Source organism: Hippichthys cyanospilos, chromosome 17, assembly GCF_059441005.1.
Source record: "Hippichthys cyanospilos isolate Australia breed blue-spotted pipefish chromosome 17, RoL_Hcya_1.0, whole genome shotgun sequence".
In the NCBI taxonomy this organism is placed as follows: domain Eukaryota; kingdom Metazoa; phylum Chordata; class Actinopteri; order Syngnathiformes; family Syngnathidae; genus Hippichthys; species Hippichthys cyanospilos.
In genome coordinates this window covers 626157-653233 of record NC_142385.1, presented here as the reverse complement: position 1 = coordinate 653233, position 27077 = coordinate 626157, and the positions used below count along the sequence as shown (strand labels likewise).

General features: G+C 38.6%; 1 protein-coding gene and 1 pseudogene across 37 annotated transcripts in view; one reads left to right on the top strand and one right to left on the bottom strand.

Moving 5' to 3' along the window:
- The window catches only part of LOC148409178 (uncharacterized), a 104434-nt gene extending 77475 nt beyond the window's left edge, over positions 1–26959 (top strand). Inside the window, exons 2-15 of one of the 36 annotated variants that reach the window (XM_088439800.1) lie at positions 756–1145; positions 17323–18418; positions 18545–18743; positions 18832–18852; positions 18952–20151; positions 20432–20529; positions 20757–20873; positions 21444–22077; positions 22183–22247; positions 23084–23175; positions 23692–23825; positions 23935–23977; positions 24077–24590; positions 24671–24723. In XM_088439800.1, coding sequence (XP_088295926.1) covers positions 19526–20151; positions 20432–20529; positions 20757–20803 — 771 coding nt within the window. In that variant the 5' untranslated portion in view covers positions 756–1145; positions 17323–18418; positions 18545–18743; positions 18832–18852; positions 18952–19525 and the 3' untranslated portion in view covers positions 20804–20873; positions 21444–22077; positions 22183–22247; ... (3 more) ...; positions 24077–24590; positions 24671–24723. Of the gene's footprint in view, positions 1–54; positions 245–314; positions 1146–5702; positions 5718–17220; positions 18419–18544; positions 18744–18781; positions 18853–18951; positions 20874–21443; positions 22078–22182; positions 22248–23083; positions 23176–23691; positions 24591–24670; positions 24724–24853 lie in introns of those variants that run through there. The other 35 variants (XM_088439787.1, XM_088439788.1, XM_088439798.1 and 32 more) reach the window with 35 other exon arrangements.
- Positions 1884–4543, bottom strand: LOC148409179 (uncharacterized; annotated as a pseudogene). The gene is made up of 6 exons (XR_015868447.1): positions 4332–4543; positions 4152–4257; positions 3929–3945; positions 3477–3617; positions 3119–3371; positions 1884–3017 (listed from the first exon to the last, which is right to left on the bottom strand). The product of XR_015868447.1 is annotated as an uncharacterized LOC148409179 (transcript).
- Positions 26960–27077: the final 118 nt, after the last annotated feature.

The following is a 27077-nucleotide window of genomic DNA, read 5'->3' as shown; positions in this document are numbered from 1 at the left end:
TGGCAGAACCACACCAGTTTGAAAATAAAGGTGCGACATATTTCTCTGTTGCAGCCGAGGTAGCAAGACTTTTTGCGCCATATACTGTAATTCCGCTGGAGCGAATAGAGTTAAAAGGCCGAGAAGACCAGCATTTCAAATCGGCTAAACAAGTCTGACCACCAGGCAGATAAAGTTCCAGATATGACCTTGAAAGCTCACCTTCTTGCTGCCGGACTTGGGGAGCAAAAATTAACATTTTCAGGTCAGTAGTTACCATAGCGATACCAAATCCCCCCCACCCAAGAAAAAAAAATAAACAACAAACAACAATATTGCAAATGTATTCAAAATTTCATTCAAAGTCAATCACATGATAAATTAATATCTGACTCCAGCTTAATGTCCATAACATGAATAATGTTTTTTATGTGCTCAGTTGTGAGTGGGCATGAGTAAAGTATGGTTGTCACATCTGAACTGTTTGAAGTATTTCCAAAGCTCCAAAACTGAGGAGGTTTTGAACTTTTAAAGATAGCGGGATTTACTCGCAGCAGAAACCTTGGATTGATTCCGTGTCCAAGCTCTGGATACACACTTGCCTACCTGAAAGAGCCATCAACGATGATCGGACAGGCTACAATTTACATATGTCCACTTCAGCAGGATCTACCATTCCAGCCTTACGTATATTTACAGAGACTCATGTTCAATAGTCAAAGCAATGTTTACTGTTCATTTATAATCATTATTTAAAACTATTTTGTTGTCGTTAGGAGCACTCACAACAGGCCTCTGGACCAGAAGTCCCCTGCCTCAGTTGTGAAAAGGCAGTTCCCTTTTCAGGAATGAAGGTATACAGACTGAGCTGCAATGGGTGGGTGCTTTTTACCATTCTGCAAGATTAGTATATATTATTTTTGTTCCGAAACAAATGTCTCAAGAGTGTCGAGCACACAATCAAGATAATAGGAAGATATTTTGTACATTTCAAGGACATCAACAGAGGAATCAAAAACACATCAAGAGGCAGGCCAAAGTGAAAATGACAGAGAGACAGCCTCAGTCAATGACTGTTCCAGAGAGGCCTGAAACATCAGCGGAGAGTGCAGTCATACCAGGAGTGACTAACACTGAGGCACTGAACCATACGGACACAGAAGAAGGTTTATATCATCACAATAGAATTCCTCTCCAGTTGTGTGTAAAAGAGTCTCATTGAAAAATAACATATGTAGACAAATCTATACTAGCACTATAACACAACTATAGTGTATGTTAAAAATATTGTTTTTCAGAATGTTACATTCAACAAATGGTTGGGTTAAATAAAAAAGCCAACTATAAGTCAAAAAAGGACTGACCCAGTATTTAGGCCAATTTGATATAATTTTCTGAGTTGTTTTGCACAAAAGTAATTTCGAGAACTTAGTCATTCAATGATACACAAGACAGCCTCAAATGGACTTTGGTAAATGGACTTTCACTTATATAGCGCTTTTCTACCTTAGGTACTCAAAGCGCTTTACACTAACTAGTCATTTACCTACTGATGACGCAGCATCAGGAACAACCGGGGGTTCAGTGTCTTGCTCAAGGACACTTAGACATGGTCTTGATGGTCTGGGGATCGAACCCACGGCCTTTCGGCTGGGAGACGACCACTCTACCACTAAGCCATGCCGCCCCTAATCTGGGTTGTTTTAACCAAACCTGAAAATGTGATCAAATAAATATTGGAATTAGTCTTTTTTTTTCCCTTGCTCATAAGTTATTTTGAACCTATTGGTTTGAAAGCTAATTCCTTCCTTTTTTAACTTGGCATTTCATTAATTAATATGAATCATATATTTATGGATAACGAGTAGATATCTGTTTCATGTAACTTGCAAACTCACAACACGTCTCTCTGACATCTATTACTTTATTTTCATTTTTATTTATTTCTAGAATGGGAGCTTATTAAGGAACCAGCTCAAGCTACCAAGGTTTACATAGAGAGTTTGTGAAGGAAACATGCATTTGGGAAACCACAGAGAATGAAGATAGATGCAAGGGACTCTGATGAGGACAGGGAACGAGAAATGTTTAAATGATAAAAGTTATTGAATGCACTGATCAGGAGGTTTAAGTGACACAAATTCTGTATCATTGAAACTACACAAATACCATGCAGTTTTTGGCATCTGTTTTATTATCCATCTTTTAAACATTTTTGTATCACTCATCTGAGTGTGAAGAACACAGCATTGATGTTATCCATTCTGTGTACCAGTGACGAGAGTTCATGTATCTTCATTAAAGATACTTAAAGTTCAATTTCTGGAAGTACTGCAGCTGTCAAAAGGTAGCTTCAACCTGAAAGGACGAGGAATATGATCAATTTTGAATTTATAACCGGTGACATGAGGTATTTAGCAGTGATGGGAAAAGAAGGCTTTAAGATGCTTCATGACCCAGTTGTATTTTTTTTTTACTCCTTCTAATGGTACTCTGTTCAACATAGGCTTTGAAACTTCCTGTTTTGAACAGACAATGGAAGCTCCAGCCTTAGTTTTTGAACTACTTATTTTATTTTACTTCCACTAGGTACATCATGCTGACATTTTTAAACCGCTTTCTTTAAGCCAACAGTGGCCATTTAGACTTACTTCTTAAAATGACATAACCTGGGGTGCTGCTTTCTGTGTGTGATAGGCCATTCTCAAAGGTTTTGTCCCCTCTCATAATGAATTCCATATCAAAAAGGTACAACTCTTTCTTTAACCTCAGTAGGGTCTGCCATCGGGCCTTGCACTCTGTAACGTCTCCAGAGTTGTTGTGGTGATTGGTTCCTTTCAGTTCTAAGGCCATGACAGTTCCAAGCATCTTGGAAAGAGTTCAGGCTTTGCTGAATTTGTGGAAGGAAGATCCGGTGCAGTCCAAAAAGATGAACTTCGTTGTCTGGATTCAGTGTTCCCTTTGCTTCAAGTGAAGTGAAGATCTGATAGAAGAGGTCCAGGGAATGCTGATAAACGTCTCTCCATATCCTTTCAATTCTGTGCTTAGGATAAAATTGGCAATGTATCAAATTATTTCTTAGTGACATTATAAAGAAATACACTCATCTGGTGATATTGTGATCCAAATGTGTATTTACCGCTGATTATGGACACTTCTGCCTGTGATGTGTGAATTCCTGTCAGTATCCCTGCTCCTGATCATGAACTCTGCCACATCTGCATTCTCTCCCCCTTTATCAGATCTGACTCTTGAAGGCAGCCCATACTGATTAACAGCAGCTATGAAACTTTCTTTGTAAGACTGTACAAGCTCTGTTATTGCCAGCCACAGTCAAATAGACCACTAAACGACTGAATCCATCCACCCCGCCAAGGACAACAAATCTCCACCTGTCAGGCAGTTGTGAACAGACAAAAAAAAAGTTTATGGTAAAGCATATCGTATTCAATATTAACTAGAGAAAGATGTCCAGATTACTGAATACGATCACTGACCTGATTAGTATATGGTTCCCATCTATATGCCATAAAGAATTTGGGCCTGGAACAGAATACTGTCGTCGTCTTGAAACATGCAACCTGAGCAGTCTCATTTGAATTCCCTCTGCATCGACTCTGCGTAAAGACTCTTGCAGCCTTGAGATTGACAGAAGGAAAATAAAATTGACCTCTGGGATTTCTTAAGGTATCCTTTTTTGAAGCAATGGTCAGGTTATAAGTAACAAATATACAGTCATGTGTGTAAAACAGTTTCAGTGCAGCAAAGCCAAAGCCTTCAAAATAAAAGTTATTCAACACACGACAGAAACAAATCAAGTTGCTAACTTAAATTTCAGCAGATTGCAGATAAAATCCCAGATGCATGAAATCAGCTAGGCTCCCTAATTGATTTCAAAGAAGCAATACTTTAAAACGAATTAAAACATTGCTCATATCGTTTTACTCACTTGGAACACGCACACCTCTTGCATTCAGATGGCCACGCATGAACTTGTAGCCGGAATTTGGATGTGGACTTCACTTACAATGCGGTCCAGTTCCTTGTCGTTCATCGTTGAAGAGAGATCTCTCTATCTACACAAAATACATTACCGATAATAAAGAAATGTGGCACTAAACGTGGATGAGATCGCTGAATAAGTTGACAACTTGTGAATGTAGTACACTTACCTCAAACTGGCTTGCTTCATGAGTCTCCTGACTGTCCTCTTTGAGACTCCGAACGTCGCTGCAATTTGACTTGTTGATAATCCACAAAGTACGTAATTTTCCAGAACTGCAATTGGTATATCAAACGCCAAACGTCCCGATCCATTTGTGTGTCGTGCTCGGGGACCTGTGAACCTCTACTGTACTTCCTCTAAAATTGCAGTCAGTCTTGGGTCAATGTCGGAAACGGAAAGTGCAGAAATAAGTCCAGCAACTTCAATAAATTCCTTCACTTTTCGTTGAATAAAATCGTTTTCTACAGGCCCTGCCTCCACATTTTCAGCAAGGTCTGAAATATCTCGACCTAACTGTCGTGAAAGATCACGAAGGTCCTCTGTCATCGCATCCGCCATGTTTCCAACCTCTTCAGGCCGAAGTAATGGATTGGACATGATTTGAGTTAACGGGCTTTGGGCCCGCCCACTAAATTGACGAGGGAGGTTGACAGATTGCCGAATGACAGATAGAGAAATAGCTGAAAACTGGCCGTGTTTCATACTTTGCTAAACTGTCAACCTCTCCCGTCAAATTTGATGGGTGGGCGGGTCCTAACAGCTGATTGGTTACCCTTGCAAGACAAAGCAGGGTAACCAATCAGGTGTAGGACCCGCCCATTAAACTATGACGCGAGAGCTTGACAGATAAGTAAAGGATGAAACGTAGCAACAGCGTGTCATTAAATATAAGTGTCAATAAATAATTAAATGTGTCATTAATTAAATAAATGTGTCATTACATAATTAAATGTGTCATTAATTAAATAAATGTGTCATAAAATAATTAAATGTCATTAATGAAACAAATGTTTAATTATTTCAATGAAACGTTTAAATTATTTAAACATTTATTTAATTAATGACACTTTTAATTAATTAATGACACTTTTAATTATTTAATGACACTTATATTTAATGATTGAATGGTACATTTATTTATTGAATTTTGGCACTTTTGGTCCTCCATACGATACATCGTCCCACTTGGTGATTTTTTTTGACAAGAGAATTGTAGTTGCCGTACTCGGCCCAGTCATGGATGTCGACGCTGCTCACGCGATAGTTGAAATGACAGCTTATTTTTTCTTTCTTTTTTTTCTAAATTCTTTATTACTGATACAATGCAGTACATGGCAATAAATATTTCACGATCCTGTGGGCTACAAACCATCAGATTCAGTACAACACAACATTAAACAAATACTGTAGATTAAAAAAGCGAACTCCCTGTGTCAGTTTGTGGTAGAGGACTGTTTAGGAAGAGTGGGACATCACAGCTCTAATTTCGGACCCGCGCTCATAACATTTACGGCCCTATTGATTCACAAGTTCAAGTCTTAGTTCAATTTGCCCCTCACTACCGGCAACAAATCTAAATAATATATTGTTAAAAAAATTTTTTGCATAGCAACACTCCAAAGACGTTTCCAAAATAAACTTCGTTTCCAAGTGTCAGCGAAAGTAACCCAAGGGCTGACCTCCGTGCACTTGCTCTTCCGGTTTAGCTCTTCCCGTGGGTACCGTGAAGCAAGTAAGTCGTCTAAACTGTTGCGATATTAATATTTGTAATTGTTGTCATATTTAGTCATTATTACTTCAACTTTGTTCGCTAAGTTTTTTCGTCCTATAGTATGCCGACACGTGTGCTACGTGTGCTAATTTGATGACGCATTTGACTAGTTATGTTGCGGTAATATAATGTAGTAACCTGATTGCTTACTTAATGCAATACATCGACCGCAACCATCTTCTACTTTTATGAATAAAACGTTGTTTTCATTATCATTTATTTTAATCATTATTTCATTATTTTTCGTTACGCAATAATGAACAACAACACTAAGTTAGTGGTGTACTTAGTTGTCGTAAAAATAAATGTTGTAATTAACTTTACTTTCTCCAATTAGTGGTGTACTTAGTTGGTGTTAAAAAAAGTAGCCTCTATGTTCTTCCATCACTTTGTTTTCACTATTTTGAGTATTATTAATTACATTATAATTTGTTCATTACGTGTTTGTTCGCTAGTATACTAATGCTACGTGTGCTGTGAAATATACACTTAAGTAAAGTTGGCAAGATATTGGCAGATTCGGACTTTCGCGATCAATACCTCTCAGACAAAACGTCGTCGAAACACCAAAGTCGCCTTTATACCTCCTTCATAACACGGACTACCAGCTACAATGTCAAAAAAAGACATTTGTAAAATATTTAAACCGTTTCTTTCGGTGAAAAGACGCAATTGATCTCTATGAGCAGCAGAGGCTGGGTGAGCGCGCAAGGGACCGTCTGCAAAATACTAGATGAGGAGGGGGAAAAAACAATAACGCCACATTTTGTGATTATGAATTCAACGAACACATCAAAGACATTAACATAATCATATTGAGACAGTGCTTTTGGATAAAAAAAAGCGTTTGTTTAATTTTGGACAATGTTTGTACTTAAAAATCATTAATAAACTGAATATCCATCTATAGCTCCAATATTGTTTAATATAAGGAGTCCAAAATCACTGGGCACATTCATGACATTTTCATGATCACACTACAACACTCGTTTTTTAAATAAATTATTTTGATAAATTTGGGGGATTTATTTTAAATGCTTGTTAATCATTTATACCCTCAAATGAATCAGTGGCTCCCCTTTTTGAGTTGGGGTAAACACTCCTAAATCACTACACCATCAATGAAGTACTCCCAATTATCCAACAACTGCTGGTTTTCTAATAAATTCCTTTGCCTAATTTTAAGAATTTTTTTAAATGCATATTGACCATAATTTGCCAATATATTGATCAATAGCTCTGCTGTTGGTTGAGTTAGAGACTCCAAAATTACCACACAAATCAGTGACATCCCTCCCCTTATGCTACATCCTCTGGTTTTCAAATAAATCCCTCTGCCCAATTTTAAGGATTTTATTTATGATTATTGATCAATATTTAACCATATATTGATCAATAGTTCTGCTGTTGGTTGTGTTAGGGACTCCAAAATCACCACACACATCAGTGGCATCCCTCCCCTTAGGCTACATTTACTGATTTTGAAATAAAGCCCTCTTCCTATTTTTAAGAATTTTTTTAAATTTATTGATCAATATGTATCAATATATTGATCAATAGCTCTGCTGTTGGTTGGGTTAGGGACTCCAAAATGACCACACACATCAGTGGCATCCCTACCCTTAGGCTACATTCTCTGGTTTTTAAATAAATCTCTTTGCCTAATATTAAGGAATATTTTATCATTATTGATCAATATTTACCCATAAATTGATCAATAACTCGGCTGTTGATTGATTTAGGGACTCCAAAATCACCAAACACATCAGTGACATCCCTTCCCTTATGCTACATCCTCTGGATTTCAAATAAATCCCTTTGCTTGATTTTAAGGAATATTTTATCATTATTGATCAATATTTAACCATATATTGATCAATAGCTCTGCTGTTGGTTGGGTTAGGGATTCCAAAATCACCACACACATCAGTGACATCTTTCTTCTTACGCTACATTGCCTGGTTTTCAAATAAGTCCCTCTGCCTAATTTTAAGGATTTTTTTATGATTACTGATCAATATATACACATATATTGATCAATAGCTCTGAGTTTGGTAGGGTTAAAGACTCCAAAGTCACCCCAAACATCAGTGACATCCCTCCCCTTATGCTACATCCTCTGGTTTTCAAATAAATCCCTCTGCCTAATTTTAAGGATTTTATTTATGATTATTGATCAATATTTAACCATATATTGATCAATAGTTCTGCTGTTGGTTGTGTTAGGGACTCCAAAATCACCACACACATCAGTGGCATCCCTCCCCTTAGGCTACATTTACTGATTTTGAAATAAAGCCCTCTTCCTATTTTTAAGAATTTTTTTAAATTTATTGATCAATATGTATCAATATATTGATCAATAGCTCTGCTGTTGGTTGGGTTAGGGACTCCAAAATGACCACACACATCAGTGGCATCCCTACCCTTAGGCTACATTCTCTGGTTTTTAAATAAATCTCTTTGCCTAATTTTAAGGAATATTTTATCATTATTGATCAATATTTACCCATAAATTGATCAATAACTCGGCTGTTGATAGATTTAGGGACTCCAAAATCACCAAACACATCAGTGACATCCCTTCCCTTATGCTACATCCTCTGGATTTCAAATAAATCCCTTTGCTTGATTTTAAGGAATATTTTATCATTATTGATCAATATTTAACCATATATTGATCAATAGCTCTGCTGTTGGTTGGGTTAGGGATTCCAAAATCACCACACACATCAGTGACATCTTTCTTCTTACGCTACATTGCCTGGTTTTCAAATAAGTCCCTCTGCCTAATTTTAAGGATTTTTTTATGATTACTGATCAATATATACACATATATTGATCAATAGCTCTGAGTTTGGTAGGGTTAAAGACTCCAAAGTCACCCCAAACATCAGTGACATCCCTCCCCTTATGCTACATCCTCTGGTTTTCAAATAAATCCCTCTGCCTAATTTTAAGGATTTTATTTATGATTATTGATCAATATTTAACCATATATTGATCAATAGCTCTGCTGTTGGTTGTGTTAGGGACTCCAAAATCACCACACACATCAGTGGCATCCCTCCCCTTAGGCTACATTTACTGATTTTGAAATAAAGCCCTCTTCCTATTTTTAAGAATTTTTTTTAATTTATTGATCAATATGTATCAATATATTGATCAATAGCTCTGCTGTTGGTTGTGTTAGGGACTCCAAAATGACCGCACACATCAGTGACACCCCTCCCCCTATGCTACATTCGCTGGTTTTCTAATAAATCCCTCTGCCAAATTTTAAGGATTTTATTTATGATTATTGATCAATATTTAACCATATATTGATCAATAGCTCTGCTGTTGGTTGGGTTAGGGACTCCAAAATCACCACACACATCAGTGGCATCCTTACCCTTAGGCTACATTCTCTGGTTTTCAAATAATTCCCTTTGCCTAATTTTAAGGAATATTTTGTCATTATTGATCAATATTTACCCATATATTGATCAATAGCTCGGCTGTTAATTGGGTTAGGGACTCCAAAATCCCCACACACATCAGTGACACCCCTCCCCCTATGCTACATTCGCTGGTTTTCTAATAAATCCCTCTGCCAAATTTTAAGGATTTTTTTATGATTACTGATCAATATTTACCAATATATTGATCAATAGCTCTGAGTTTGGTTGCGTTAAAGACTCCAAAATCACCCCAAACATCAGTGACATCCCTCCCCTTATGCTACATCCTCTGGTTTTCAAATAAATCCCTCTGCCTAATTTTAAGGATTTTATTTATGATTATTGATCAATATTTAACCATATATTGATCAATAGCTCTGCTGTTGGTTGGGTTAGGGACTCCAAAATCACCACACACATCAGTGGCATCCTTACCCTTAGGCTACATTCTCTGGTTTTCAAATAATTCCCTTTGCCTAATTTTAAGGAATATTTTGTCATTATTGATCAATATTTACCCATATATTGATCAATAGCTCGGCTGTTAATTGGGTTAGGGACTCCAAAATCACCACACACATCAGTGACACCCCTCCCCCTATGCTACATTCGCTGGTTTTCTAATAAATCCCTCTGCCAAATTTTAAGGATTTTTTTATGATTACTGATCAATATTTACCAATATATTGATCAATAGCTCTGAGTTTGGTTGCGTTAAAGACTCCAAAATCACCCCACACATCAGTGACATCCCTCCCCTTATGCTACATCCTCTTGTTTTCAAATAAATCCCTCTGCCTAATTTTAAGGATTTTTTTATGATTATTGATCAATAATTAACCATATATTGATCAATAGCTCTGCTGTTGGTTGGGCTAGGGACTACAAAATCACCACACACATCAGTGGCATCCCTCCCATTAGGCTACATTTCCTGGTTTTGAAAATAGACCCTCTGCCTAATTTTAAGGAATATTTTATCATTATTGGTCAATATTTACCCATATATTGATCAATAGCTCTGCTGTTGGTTGGGTTAGGGACTCCAAAGTCACCCCACACATCAATGACATCCCTCTCCTTATGCTACATTCTCTGGTTTTCAAATATATCCCTCTGCCTAATTTTAAGGATTTTTTTTATGATTATTGATCAATAATTACCCATATATTGATCAATAGCTCTGCTGTTGGTTGGGTTAGGGACTCCAAAATCACCAAACACATCGGTGGTATCCCATCCCTTATGCTACATTCCCTGGTTTTCAGATTAATCTCTTTGCCTAATTTTAAGATTTTTTTTTACTATTATTGATCAATATTTACAAATATATTGATCAGTAGCTCTGAGTTTGGTTGAGTTAAGGACCCCAAAATCACCACACACATCGATGACATCCCTCTCCTTATGCTACATCCTCTGGTTTTCATATATATCCCTCTGCCTAATTTTAAGATATTTTTTATGATTAATGATCAATATTTACCCATATATTGATCAATAGCTCTGCTGTTGATTGGGTTAGGGACTCCAAACTCACCAAACACATTAGTGACATCCCTCCCCCTATGCTACATTCGCTGGTTTAAAAAAAAAAACCTCTGCCAAATTTTAAGGATTTTTTTATGATTACTGATCAATATTTACCAATATATTGATCAATAGCTCTGAGTTTGGTTTGGTTAGGGACTCCAAAATCACCACACACATCAGTGGCATCTCTCCCATTAGGCTACATTCTCTGGTTTTCAAATAAATCTCTTTGCCAGATTTTAAGGATTTTTTTTATATTATTGATTAATATTTACCCATATATTGATCAATAGCTCTGCTGTTGGTCAGGTTAGAGACTCCAAAATCAACACACACATCAGTGGCATCCCTACCCTTATGCTACATTCTCTGGTTTTCAAATAATTCCCTCTGCCTATTTTTAAAGAATATTTTATTATTATTAATCAATATTTACACATATATTGATCAATAGCTCGGCTGTTGGTTGGGTTAGGGACTACAAAATTACCACACACATCAGTGGCATCACTCCCATTAGGCTACATTTCCTGGTTTTGAAATTAGTCCCTCTGCCTAATTTTAAGGATTTTTTTATGATTATGGATCAATATTTACCCATATATTGATCAATAGCTCTGCTGTTGAGTGGGTTAGGGACTCCAAAATCACCAAACACATTAGGGACATCCCTACCCTTATGCTACAACCTCTGGTTTTCAAATAAATCCCTCTGCCTAATTTTAAGGATTTTTTTATGATTATTGATCAATATGTATCAATATATTGATCAATAACTTTGCTGTTAGTTGAGTTAGAGACTCCAAATTCCCCAAAAACATCAATGACATTCCTCCCTTCATGCTACATTCTTTGGTTTTCAAATAAATCCCTCTGCCTATTTTTAAGGATTTTTTTTTTTTATTAATATTGAGCAATATTTACTCATATACTGATCAATAGCTTTGCTGTTGGTTGGGTTAGGGACTCCAAAATCACCAAACACATCGGTGGTATCCCACCCCTTTATGCTACATTCCCCGGTTTTAAGATTAATCTCTTTGTCTAATTTTAAGGAATTATTTACTATTATTGATCAATATTTACTAATATATTGATCAATAGCTCTGAGTTTGGTGGGGTAAGGGACCCCAAAATCATCACACACATCAGTGACACCCCTCCCCTTATGCTACATTCTTTGGTTTTCAAATAAATCCCTCTGCCTAATTTTAAGAGTTTTATTTATGATTATTGATCAATATTTACCCATCCTTAAAATCCTTAAAATTAGGCAGAGGGATTTATTTGAAAACCAGAGGTTGTAGCATAAGGGTAGGGATGTCACTAATGTGTTTTGTGATTTTGGAGTCCCTAACCCAACCAACAGCAGAGCTATTGATCAATATATGGGTAAATATTGATCAATAATGATAAAATATTCCTTAAAATTAGGCAAAGGGATTTATTTGAAAACCAGAGGATGTAGCATAAGAGGAGTGATGTCACTAATGTGTTAGGTGAGTTTGGAGTCCCTAACCCAATCAACAACAGAGCTATTGATCAATATATGAATAAATATTGATCAATAACCATAAAAAAAATCCTTAAAACTTGGAAAAGAGATTTATTTGAAAACCAGAGAATGTAGCATAAGGGGAAGGTTGTCACCGAGTTGTGTGGTGTTTTTGGAATCTCTAACCCAACCAACAGCAGAGCTATTGATCAATATATGGGTAATTATTGATCAAGAATCATAAAAAAATCCTTAAAATTAGGCAGAGGGATTTTTTTGTAAACCAGAGGATGTAGCATAAGGGGAGGGATGTCGCTGATGTGTGGGGTGACTTTGGAGTCCCTAACCCAACCAACAGCAGAGCTATTGATCAATATATGGGTAAATATTGATCAATAACAATAAAAAATTCCTTAAAATTAGGCAGAGGGATTTTTTTTGAAAACCAGAAATTGTAGCCTAAGGGTAAGGATGCCACTAATGTGTTTGGTGATTTTGGAATCCCTAACCCAATCAACAGCAGAGCTATTGATCAATATATGGGTAATTATTGATCAATAATCATAAAAAAATCCTTAAAATTAGGCAGAGGGATTTATTTGTAAACCAGAGGATGTAGCATAAGGGGATGGATGTCACTGATGTGTGGGGTGACTTTGGAGTCCCTAACCCAACCAACAGCAGAGCTATTGATCAATATATGGGTAAATATTGATCAATAATGATCAAATATTCCTTAAAATTAGGCAGAGGGACTTATTTCAAAACCAGGAAATGTAGCCTCATGGGAGGGATGCCACTGATGTGTGTGGTGATTTTGTAGTCCCTAACCCAACCAACAGCAGAGCTATTGATCAATATATGGGTAATTATTGATCAATAATCATAAAAAAATCCTTAAAATTAGGCAGAGGGATATATTTGAAAACCAGAGGATGTAGCATAAGGAGAGGGATGTCATCGATGTGTGTGGTGATTTTGGAATCCCTAACCCAACCAAACTCAGAGCTATTGATCAATATATGTGTAAATATTGATCAATAGTCATAAAAAAAATCCTTAAAATTAGGCAGAGGGTATTATTTGAAATCCAGAGAATGTAGCCTAAGGGGAGGTAAGCCACTGTTGTGTGCCGTGATTTTGGAGTCTCTAACCCAACCAACAGCAGAGCTATTGATCAATGTATTGATAAATATTGATCAATAAACAAAAAAAATCCTTAAAATTAGGCAGAGGGATTTATTTGAAAACCAGAGGATGTAGCATAAGGGTAGGGATGTCCCTAATGTGTTTGGTGAGTTTGGAGTCCCTAACCCAATCAACAGCAGAGCTATTGATCAATATATGGGTAAATATTGATCAATAATCATAAAACAATCCTTAAAATTAGGCAGAGGGATTTATTTGAAAACCAGAGGATGTAGCATCAGGGTAGGGATGAACCTAATGTGTTTGGTGAGTTTGGAGTCCCTAACCCAATCAACAGCAGAGCTATTGATCAATATATGGGTAAATATTGATCAATAATCATAAAAAAATCCTTAAAATTAGGCAGAGGGATTTATTTGAAAACCAGAGGTTGTAGCATAAGGGTAGGGATGTCACTAATGTGTTTGGTGAGTTTGGAGTCCCTAACCCAATCAACAGCAGAGCTATTGATCAATATATGGGTAATTATTGATCAATAACTATAAAAAAATTCCTTAAAATTAGGCAGAGGGCTTTATTTGAAAACCAGAGGATGTAGCCTAAGGGTAAGGATGCCACTGATGTGTGTGGTGATTTTGGAGTCCTTAACCCAACCAACAGCAGAGCTATTGATCAATATATGGGTCATTATTGATCAATAATCATTAAAAAATCCTTAAAATTAGGCAGAGGGATTTATTTGAAAACCAGAGGTTGTAGCATAAGGGTAGGAATGTCACTAATGTGTTTGGTGAGTTTGGAGTCCCTAACCCAATCAACAGCAGAGCTATTGATCAATATATGGGTAATTATTGATCAATAACTATAAAAAATTCCTTAAAATTAGGCAGAGGGCTTTATTTGAAAACCAGAGGATGTAGCCTAAGGGTAAGGATGCCACTGATGTGTGTGGTGATTTTGGAGTCCCTAACCCAACCAACAGCAGAGCTATTGATCAATATATGGGTAATTATTGATCAATAATCATAAAAAACATCCTTAAAATTAGGCAGAGGGATTTTTTTGAAAACCAGAGGATGTAGAATAAGGGGAGGGGTGTCACTGATGTGTGGGGTGACTTTGGAGTCTTTAACCCAACCAAACTCAGAGCTATTGATCAACATATTGGTAAATATTGATCAGTAATCATAAAAAAATCCTTAAAATTTTGCAGAGGGATTTATTTGAAAACCAAAGAATGTAGCATAAGGCGTGGGGTGTCACTGTTGTCTGTGGTGATTTTGGAGTCCCTAACTCAACCAACAGCAGAGCTATTGATCAATATATTGGTAAATTATGGTCAATATGCATTTAAAAAATCCTTAAAATTAGGCAAAGGAATTTATTAGAAAACCAGCAGTTGTTGCATAATTGGGAGTACTTCATTGATGGTTGTAGTGATTTAGGAGGGTTTACCCCAACTCAAAAAGGGGAGCCACTGATTCTTTTTGAGGGTATAAATGATTAACAAGCATTTAAAATAAAGCCCCAAAATTGATCAAAATAATTCATTTAAAAAACGAGTGTTGTAGTGCGATCATGAAAATGTCATGAATGCCCAGTGATTTTGGACTCCTTATATTAAACAATATTGGAGCTATAGATGAATATACAGTTTATTAATGATTTTTAAGTACACAAATTATCCAAAATTAAACAAACGCTTTTTTTATTCAAAAGCACTGTCCCAATATGATTATGTTAATGTCTTTGATTTGTTCGTTGAATTCATAATCACAAATTGTGGCGTTATTGTTTTTTTCCCCCTCCTCATCTAGTAATTTGCAGACTGTCCCTTGCGCGCTCGCCCAGCCTCTGCTGCTCATAGAGCTCAATTGCGTCTTTTCACCGAAAGAAACGGTTTAAATATTTTACAAATGTCTTTTTTTGACATTGTAGCTGGTAGTCTGTGTTACGAAGGAGGCATAAAGGCGACTTTGGTGTTTCGACGACGTTTTATCTGAGAGGTATTGATCGCGAAAGTCCGAATCTGCCAATATCTTGCCAACTTTACTTAAGTGAAATATACTCAAATTCAGCTATCACTAAATTCCCCTAGAATTTCCCCCACTATTGTTATTATTGTTATTATCGTTATTATTATTTTCACATGCTTGCTTATCTAACGTAATTTTGCTGCCATTATCGTTATCTACAATCTTCTATTTACAGATGTAATTGTATGGCTTTAATAAATATCAGCAAGACAAAATGTAGACGTTCTTTCTCATTCATTATTAATTACTTACACATCCTTAAGTAATTTGCTGTAAAAACGATTAAACCTAATTATAAAATATTTCGTTCGGTGGAATGTACAGCACATAACTAAATGAAAAAACAGTGCAAAATTAAATGACACAACCATAATTTTATAGAAGAAGTGACGGTTGAACAAAAATCGTCAATACCCTAACTTGTCATCGTTGTCATTGTGCCAATTCAATTGTCGTCTTAAACACATGTGATATTAGATATGCATGTTTAATTTTGTGAAAGATATTTTTTAAAAAGTCTTGCTGCCTTGAACTCAATGTCTGAAGTATTTCTGACAACTGTGAGTAGAAACGGAGAACAGCACATATCTGTCAGGCTCATCTTAACTGTCTTGTTTGTCACCGGACTTCAAATGTAATAGCCATATATGAAGAAGACAAAAGAACGTTGGTCAAATCATTCTAATAAGGCTTTTTGGGATAATGGGGTTGAGTAGCTATTAGATTATAATTTTTTTAAATGTAATTCCGGTGTGTTTCTCAAAAATATATGCATATTTTAAAAATACTCTTCATAGCACTTTTTTGCATACATGCCACTTTCAAAATCGTTTTTTTAAAAAAAAATTTTTTTAAATGCGTCATGTAATCCCGGAGTACATATAACAGTTAGGCATCTCCTTTTTAGCAGTTGAACGCTTGACTTTGCGACAAATATTAGATATATTAGATATAAGTAGGTTCCAGTCAGTGTCTCGTTTTTTGCTCTTGAAGTCTTGTACATCATCCCCCCACACACACACACACACACACACATAAGCACACACACATATTCACACATCCATCAGCATGCTGTTTTTGGCATTAGTAGGGGTATGCGAAACATGTTACAGTGTATACATTAACAGCTAAATAAAAGACAGTAAATAAAAAGTACATTTAATTATTTCTCTGTTGGCTAATTGTTAGATTTTTGGTAAGTGGACTTTTTGGCATTGGTATGGATAACCTGAATTTCATTATTGTTAATTTTATAAATTAGTAAAATATATTTTTTGAAACTATTGGAGAAAACCTTAAATAAACTAATGTGAAAATGAACATGTTTTATTCATACCAAAAAGGTTAAAAGATGTGTATTGCATAAACGTTAAGGTCTGCTTAGAAGCTAAAATTTGTCTTTAATGTTGACGGCGATGTGATTTGTGCAATTGCAAATGCTCTCGCTAAAGTACCTGGATGTCTGTAGTTCCTGATGGCACACCATTTTTGAACTGATAGGTACAGCTCACCTTTGCATTAGATGGTGATGTCCGTTCAAGAATGCATCACTTGCTTAACATCAAATAAAACCATACAGTTACAGTACATATGAAACTGTATATAGCTAACACCAACAGATGATTTTGTGCAAAAAATCTTCATATGTGTTTTGAGGATGCTTCACTTGGTTAACATCAAATAAAAGCATACAATTACAGTACATATGAAACTGTATATAACTAACACCAACAGATGATTTACTGCGACTGTCTTGTGTGGATGAACGTTTTGCCAGAGACACTAACTACTTGTTCTTTGCTCAGTTTGTGACTGAAATCCACCAGGCCACATCAAGCATAAGAATACAGCTACGTAAAGGTAAACCTTTTACCAGAGACAGTCGGCAAATAAACAATGCTATGTTGCAGGACAAACGGGAAGTTGAAAAACTGATACACAGCAAAGACGCCGTCCGCTTCATGGTCCCGTTAAGGGGCACCCCGGCCTTTTGGGAGAAATGTCTCAAGGACCTTTTTGCCATGATTCGGCAGCTAGGCACACCCACGTTCTTCTGCACATTCTCCACTGTTGAAATGCGTTTGGAAGAAGTCATCACCGCCATCAAAGCGCAAAAAGGTGAACGGGTGATTTTCGCTCACCACGACTGGGCCACAAAGTGTGAAATTCTCCGCAGCAATACGATGACAACGATGTGCATGTTTGACAAACGTGTGGAAGCTCTGTTCTCCGGCGCAACCCATTGGAAAAGTGGTCGACTACTTTTACAGATTGGAGTCTCAGCACAGAGGAAGTCTGCACATCCATTGCATCATTTGGGTTGAAGGCGCCCCCATCTTTGAGGAGGCCTCAGATCAAGAAATCTGCGATTTTGTGTCGCGCTACATTTCCGCTGAGCTGCCCAACCTGGAAAAGGAACCCAAACTGCATCAAAAAGTCACAGAGGTTCAGATGCAAAATAAGTCTCATTCAAAGACGTGCATCAAAGCACCCGGCGCGCAGTGCCGTTTTGGTTTCCTCAAGCAGCCGTGCGAGAGAACCATGATCATGAGACGTGAAGAGTGTGATGGAGAAAATCCAGAGAAGTAGAAGTGGTCGGCGCCAAACCCCAAGCTTGTTGATTTGCAAAATTTGCTGAACGAACCGGAAACGGCCTCTCTGACTTTGCCGCAGCTACTGGCTAAGTGCGAGCTCACCAGTGATGAGTACATGGAAGGTTTGTACTCAATTGCCGCAAAGACCTCTGTCGTGCTCAAGCGAGAGCCCAAAGACTGCTGGGTGAACAACTACAATCGACACCTGCTTCTTGCTTGGGATGCAAATATGGACATTCGGTACATTCTGAACGCTTATTCCTGCATTACCTACATCTGCAGCTACATCAGCAAAGCTGAACACGGCCTGAGCCAGTACCTGAAATCGGTGATTGTGAACTCCCGCAGCGAAAATGTCAACGAGAGCGATGAAATGAAACAAATCATGCAAGTGTACTCAAAGAAAAAAGAGGTGAGTGCACAAGAGTGCGTCGCACGCGAATGTGGCCTATATATGAAGCAAGCGTCCCGCAGTGTGGTTTTTGTACAAACCAGTGACAATGCGCTGAAAATGAGTTATCCCCTCTCTTACCTTGAGGGCCAAACGCAGGAGTCCGTTGAAGTGTGGATGACCGGCTTGCCGGAAAAGTATAAGGGCAGACCTCAAACAGAGGAATTTGAAGTGAAGTGCTTGGCTGATTTTGCCTCAACCTGCGGAATCGTGTACGGCAAGCAAGCTAAAGGCGGAAATGTTTTCCCCCTGCTGAACGACATGGGGTATGTCCAAAAAAGAACAGGTAAACACGCCGTCATCAAATACTGTAAATTTTCACAGGAAAAAAATCCATTCTCAAGCTCTATCTGCCTCATCGTGCCGACTGCCAGTTGAAGTCCAGAACCAAAGAGGTAAGAGGTTTTTGAGTTTTGCACATGAGCGCTGCAGAGGTGTTGAAAGGTTCATGCAGTCCTACATACAAGTTGTTTCAAGACCATGCCTTTGTACAGTTGCCGGCTGCTGAGCATCCAGAGGCCGTTGTGCAAATTGTCGACCGGAAGAGAAAGAACGATGAGAAGCACAGCAAAGATGTTGACAACGCCATCCGAGAGGTGGAGGAAAGCGGAATAGTCTTCAACGAGTGGTGTCAGCTAGCGCCCGAAAGAGAACTGCAAAGACTCGAGTGCATCGAGGAAATCAATGCGAGGGATGATCCCGGTGACGCAGAGATGTTGACAACGCCATCCGAGAGGTGGATGAAAGCAGAATAGTCTTCAACGAGTGGTGTCAGCTAGCGCCTGAAAGCGAACTGCAAAGACTCGAGTGCATCGAGGAAATTAATGCGAGGGATGATCCTGGTGACGCGGAGGAAAACGTACCAGACTACAATGTCAGGTCCGAGGTAACGGAAATGTCCATCGCGACGGAAGCCGCCGCATCGATCCGGCTGTTTTGCGCGACATATATCGGACCCTTAACCGAACGCAAGCGTGTGCCTTCTACCTGGTCAGAGATTGGTGCATACGACGTGTGTGTGGCTTAAAACCACGGCAGTTCTTCTATTACATCAATGGTGGCGCCGGAATGGGGAAGTCACATTTAATCAAATGTATTCACGCAGAGGCTACAAAAATACTGCGCAGACTGGCTGAGGAAGCGGACATTTCCAAACAAACGGTCATTCTTGCAGCCTTCACTGGCACCGCCAGGTATGACTTTTTACACTGCCTACTGAAACTGCCAAGAAGCCTCAAACCCCCGTATCATGGCCTGGGCAACAAACTGGACGAAGTGAGAGCGGAGCTATCGCTCGCTGAAATTCTCATCATCGACGAGACTTCCATGGTGTCGAAAGACCTCTTTGCATATGTCGACGCCCGGTTGAAGCAAATCAAAGGAATCAATTTACCATTTGGTGGCATGTCCGTTATCGCTGTCGGGGATTTCTATCAGCTACCTCCTGTGAGACAGTCCAAACCTTTAGGTGTTTACGATCCCACCAGACTGGACCACTGGCGCGACAACTTTGAAATGATCACGCTGACCGAAATCATGAGGCAGAAGGATGACGTTCCGTTCGCCAAACTACTGAACCGACTTCGCGTCAAAAAGAAGTCCCATGAGCTGTCGGAAGTGGACAGAGCTTTGCTGGCTATGACTTACACCGCTGCCCGAAGGAAGTTCTTCATGTTTTTGCCACAAACAAACAGGTAAATGAGCATAACTCTCATATGCTGAATCTGCTTCATGAGGAAATTGTGACCATCGATGCCGACAACTACAAGAAAGACCAAAGGACTGGCACAATGGCGAGACAAGCCGCCCCTGTCCAAGGGGCAAAGAACAAGTTGGCAACGAAACGTGGCAGCGGTGTAGGTATTTGGGTGAAAGAACACATTCCGGCACACAAAACAATCTACATCCAGGGTGTCACTGATATTGAATTTGTTGTGGTCAAACTTGAAGCTCCCATCAATATGTTCATTGCAGCTGTGTACCGGCCTCCGGGACAGAGTCTGCGCTCTTTTTTGCCAAAGTTGGAAAGGTTGTTGTACGCTCTGGAAGTGATGGATCATCATCAGATCTTGGTATGTGGAGATTTCAATGAAGATGCACTCTCAGACTCATACAAGCCCATTATGGAACTGTTAGTCTCTAAGGGTTACACACAGCTCATAAATACAGGTACCACTGACAAGAACACACTGCTTGACCTCATTTTTGTCTCCCGACCTCAGTGTGCTGTTCATTCAGGTGTACTGCGAACATAATATAGCTATCACAACCCTGTCTTCTGTGTTTTACACACTGAAAGGTGAGTCCTATCCAAGTCGCAAATTACGAGTTGTCCCTGTTGTGTGAAGGAGCCCAAATGTTGAGATGTGATGGGATTAAATCAGGGGTGAAGATGATGTAGTGTGTGTGCGATAAGGTGAGTGGGAGGTGAGGAGGTGAGAGTCAAAATTCAGGAAAAAGTAAAAAAAAAAAAAATGGAGGAATGGAGGGGTCAAGTCGATGGGAGGGAGTGGTGGGATTATATGTTGACATTTGATAGGATGAAATCTGCTGCAAAGACGGTTTAAAGTGTGTGTAAGGTGAGTGGAAGGTGAGGAGGAGAGACAATGTACAGAGAAAGTATAAAAATCTTTGGGGAGGGAGGGTCTAGTGGAATTATTTTTGTTCACAATTTTGACAATGTAATAATCGTCAGCGTGAAATGACAGCAGAAAACAGACCAAGTAAGTCTCTATAAAATATTTTTTTGTCAACTGTAAGTGTTGTCATTTTACTCTCCTCTACTTTAAACAGGTTAGTTGTTCTGAAGAGATGGTAGATTCATCTCATAATAGAGAGCATAGATATGTGTGTACATAATCTTAATGTGCTACCATTGTAGAAAATGAAATGGTTATACTTAAATGTTGGAAAGAGCCAAGCCCATCTCGCCTTTGCAGCATGCAAATTTCTACTCGACACTATTGTATTCCCCTTTTTCTCACAGGGTAGAAGAATGGGTGCCCAAATACATACATCAAGGAGCACTGACTTGTAAACCAAGGTGGCAGCCAAGCAGGACTTCTCTTCATTCCTGTCACGAATAACCCGCGGATCCCAAATGGGAATGGACCCCAACTAGGCACGAGAGGTGAAGTTACTGAGTTTATTAACAAAAGGAGCACGCAAGGCGTGAGAAAAACACAAAAACAGTCCGAAGGCAAAGTAGCAAACCAAAGTCACAAAGTACCAACACAAAGCGAGACGAGAACGTCTGGATCTAAAGTCCACGGGGAAGAAGGGCAGCAAGGAGGACGTGAGTCCACGGGGGATGACTGCAAACAAAGTAGCAACAGAAATCGTTCACAAGCCGTAAAACATAACACGCACAAAGTACAAACCAAGAAGACTCGAGAAGGTGGGACGTGAGGTCAAGAGCGCTGGGATTCACGGGACGGCAAGCGAGCTTGACGAGGGGATAACCCGGCAAAGGCTTGTTTGTAAGTGCCGGCCAGCTTATAAAGCCCTCTGACGAGATGCGCAACAGGTGTGAGTGTCCGATGGCCCCGCCCAATGCGGAGGAAGGAGACAGTCTGCAAATCAACACAAACTAAAAAGACAAGAAACGTGACAATTCCAGTGTAAGTTACTGTGAACTACTGTATGTCAGTTAAAACCAATTGTAGGTCTGCCTATCTTTTGGAGCAGTCGTCCTCACTACCATCTATTTTGATTATATTTTGTAGATCTGGATTAAACCAAGTCTGTTTTCTGCTCTCTTCAGACTGTCTTCTTTTATTCGTAGGAAAAGGTAAGTCGCTCATCATTCAACCTGTCTTCCTTTGTAAAGCCAGTAAAATAATTTTTGGCCCGTGTATTTTATCAGGATATTTGTTCAGAGGAAATAGACGTCAATACTAGAACAGAAGCCACTTGTGTGCGTTTTTCATGTCACTTTCTGATTGCACGTGCATATGACTGGACATTACGCATGACATATGAATTTAAACGGCATGCCATTGTAGAGATATAAATGGAAAGGATATTTACATATTGTTGGGTTTGAAGTGGGCTTGATACCCCACAAATGACCCGAGGAGAGGTGTAAATAACAACACAGGAGTCAGAGATTAAGTTTTACCACTGCAGTGGGGAGAGCTCGAAAAAGAGCGTGACCATGTCAGCCTCGTTGCAAAGTCTCTCTTCCCTCTCTCTCTCCGAGCTTTCGGACTGCAGTCTTTTTATTAAAAAACTGTTACTGAGGTGTGGGGGTCTCACAATTCAACCGTCACACAACATGAGCATTGTGCACCGTGGCAGAACTTGCAGATAACTTGCGATTCAGGCCTTGACCTTGACATTGTTTTTAACACACACACACATATGAGACAAAGAGGCGCTGTGGTGTCTGAAAAAGTAAGTTAGAATACATGAAGCAAAGCTGTTGTACTAATGAATCAGCCAGAAAAATAGCAATTAGAATACATAAAGCAAAGCTGTTGCACTATTAAATCAGTCAGTTTATCTTACACATATATTGTAAGACAAAGCCAAGTCTGTTTTACTTTTGTATATATATTTATTTATTATTTATATATGTTATATATTTGTACTCAATGGTTCTGAATTCCTTTTTTTTCCCCCCAGATTAAAATGATCGGTGCCCATAAATATACATCGTGGAGCACTGACTTGAAAACCAGGGTGGCAGACAAGCAAGGACTTCTCTTCATTCCAGTGTAAGTTGCCGTGAACTGTGTCAGTTAATGCTTTCAGTGCCATGGACAAGAATTCTACCCTTTAATAATAGTAATCACAATAATAACTAAATAATAAAGTTATAAGTATGTTCTTATGGAGAATACACTCATAATGAGAATACACTCTTGACTACTAATGCTTATCTAAAATAAGTTCTGTAAGCTCTGTTGTGATAAAATGTGACCACTAGATAACAGTGTTTTTACATATAAAACATAACTATTGTCAACTGAACATGCATTCAAAGGAATGGTAGTCAATCTTTCATGTGATATATTCATATTTTCATTTTTTTTTTACATTTACATATTTACATAGACATAGTATCCAATATTCTGTTGGCCGTGAAAGATGATTGAAAATGCAAAATACACTGGCTCTCTCGAGGTTTCCTTTTCCGATAACGCTTGGCACTAAAAGAGTTAAAACAAACTATAGGTTCGCCTCTCTTTTGCAGTTTGTCCTCACCCCCTGAATGTGTTTCTTGTTTGCAGGCCTATGTGTTCCCCATGTTGCCTGTGGCTCCACACATTGCATTCATCCAAAGAAAAGATCACCACCGTGTGCAAGAGTTTGATGACACATCATCAGGCTTGTCCATTGGCAGTTTCCCTCTGGATTAAAACAAGTCTGTTTTTTCCTTCTTTAATTGGTTGGAAAAGCTAAGTAGCTCATCATCTTCTTTTGTAACGACAGTAACTTTTGTCCCATCTACTTCTAACGGGTTCTTTGTTCAGGAGAAAGAGCCAGCAATCAAGCAGGAGTTGTCCTCATTCTGGTGTAAATTGCTGTGATTTATTTCAGTTAAAACTAAAAATGTGCATATCTCTATCAGCTTTTGTTGTCACCTCCTCAGTGTATTTTGTTTCTTTTTTGGAGACCGATGTTTTCCACTTGTTGCCTGTGGCTCCACATGTTGCATTCATCCAAAGAACGAGTGGAAGATCACCACCGCGTCAAAGGCTTTGATGACACATCATCAGGCTTGTCCAGTGGCAGTTCCCCTCTGGATTAAAACACGTCTGTTTTGTGCTTTCTACAGACCATTTTCTTTCTATTGGTAGGAAAAGGTAAGTAGCTCATCATAAGTAATTTTTGTCCCATCTACAGTATTTCTAACAGGTCCTTTGTTCAGGAGAAAGGAGAGAGTTGCCGTAATTTATGTCAATTACAGCTAAAAAAATGTGGATATCTTTCTCAGCTTTTGTTTTCACCCCCTTAACGGATTTGTTTCGTTATTGTAGACTGATGCTGTCCACTTGTTTCCTGTGGCTCCACATTTCATTCATCCAAACAACAGCTGGACGTTTGCCACCAAGTAGAAGATTTTGATGAGCCATTGTACTGCTTGCTCAAGGACCTGTTGTCATCTGGAACATCTCCTCTCTTCAAGGTAAACTGCTAATCATTAAGCCTATCTTTTTTCCTAAAGCCATTAAATGTTGTAAAAATATTTCCTTTCTTTTTTAACAGGCTCTTTGTTCGGGTGCACAAGCAGTTTATAGCAGAATCACAGTAACAAATATGTGAGTGTATTCATGTCACTGGATACTTGATTGGGCATGAGTGTGATATACTAATTTACTGTATTGTAGAAAATGAAAGATGATGTCAGCATCATGGAAGTTTTGTCGTGTGTTCTCCTTTTTCCCCAAGAGACAAAAAAAAAGTAAAAATGAAGAAGAAAAAGAAAACAAGTGCCAACAACATGAAGACCACGGACAACCAAGCACCACTTCTGCCGATTCATTTGTAAATCGCCAATAGGAGTAGCCAAATTGCTATTAAGTGGTGTTTTAAATGCAGCGTTATCTTTTTACAGCTTTAGTCTTCACCACCTCCTTCATCTTTTCATCATGCGACCTTGCTGAGGAGTTTACAAGGACCATGACGCCATCCTATCCTTAGAATGCAATCTCTTTTCCTGTTCTTACGCTGTTGTCCCTGCATTGAAAAGAACAGTCCTAGTCCCCCAATCCAACCTACATGATCTGTATCCATAGATACATTTTTGCCATCATCTGTGTGCTCTACAAAGGTTGCTCTATGAAATACCTTTTCACTCATGCATTTGTTTAAATACATTTGTATGTACCATACTCATGATTCCGTTAAATCTCTGAGATCAAACAAGCATTCTGGGAGGCACATCTACCTCAATTTGTTATTGCCTGTGTTAACTTTTACCCTCGCAAATTATATCCATCCATCTATTTGTCGGCGCATAGCCTCACGCGGACCGCTCACTTGCTGGTGTCTATGCCAGCTGTCTTCGGCAGTGGGTGAGGGACACTCTCAACTGGTTGCCAGCCAATCGCAGCCCTAGCAAATTATGGAATGAGAACAAATCAGCTCCAATATCTAACCACTGCCGTTGATACAGACAATGTTTCATGTAACATCTTAATATTCCATAACATAAATACAATCTCTCACTCTTGACACATGAAGCTATAATGTACTGCTTCACATCACACAACTACAGTGGACCCCCGTGTTACGAACTTAATCCGTTCAGCAGCTATGCTCGTAACTCGAATTGCTCGTATGACGGGAAATCCAAACCTATGTTAATTAGTGAACGCGTGCAACGCGTGCAAAAACCTTAGGTAAAAACATCATGACTTTATACACATATTAAAAAATAGTAACAATCTACTGTACAGTTAAATTAAACAAATATACAAAGGAAAAATGACATTTACCTTTGGGGCGACGTGACTTGAGCTGGGTGGAGGCGGAGGGGAGCAGAGACCAACCCGCAGAATTTATTTATTTTCTTAAATGAAAACTTTTCTCAAACGAGAACATATCACAGGCGATTTCCTTCACTTTAATCCATAATAGAAGAAGCCTCTCCATTTTGTTGTTGACCGAGGTCCGTCCCCTGGCAAGGAAAGTCTTGCCCTTCGAAGAATGCCGAGCGGTTTCGGCCATACTCACGAGCAAGGTTAACTATGCGTGCGCCTCCGTATTTTTTTATTATCTCCTGCTTCGTTTCTATTGTCATCATCCTCTTATTTCTTCCTTTACCACCACTCGCAATTTTAGAAGCCATGTCTAACAGATAAAGTTTGCAAAGTCTTCAGAACACACCGACCGGCTGTGCCATCAAGCTAGATGAAGGCGTTCGGCCAATAGCACATTGGCATTTCTCTGATTGACGTGACGCTGGCCAATAGCATATCCGCATCTCCGTGACTGAGACCAGGACTGTGACCTTAATCGACCAATAGCATATCAGCATCTCCGTGACTGACACCGTGACTGACACAGTGACTGTAACATTGTAAGAGCAATAGCATATCAGCGTTACCGTGACATGTGAGAACAGTTGATTTTGTTGATGCAGCAAAGCGAAAAAAATAGTACGGACACATTGACCGGCATGTTGGGGCATGTTGGATTGTTCGTAAAACGAAAGGTTTGTGCGTAAGAGGGGGACAAAAAACGCCGCGGTCCACGTTCGTAAAATGAAAAGTTTGTAAAAGAGGGAGTTCGTAAACCATTGTATTTGTATTTGTTGGTCTCCTTTTTCAATGGTTTGCACTTAAAATTTTTGACAAGCTTGTTTGATCTTAGAGATTTGTTTCTATTCCTTTAATCCATTTTTTTACATAAGTCTTTGTGCATCTTTTCATCCACTATTTTATCATTACGTCTTCATTAAGAAATCTTAAAGCAGTTATTATGAGATTAAATTCTGTCTTTCCACTGTATGAAAACCCCTCAGCTAAAACAGTGTGATGGACTGATGCAGCACTTCTGTTTTTGGTGTAAGGTGACATTCGAATGTACAGTCATGAAATGAGAAGCCTGTTATTAAAAAAAAAAAAAAAATATATATATATATATATATATATATATATATATATATATA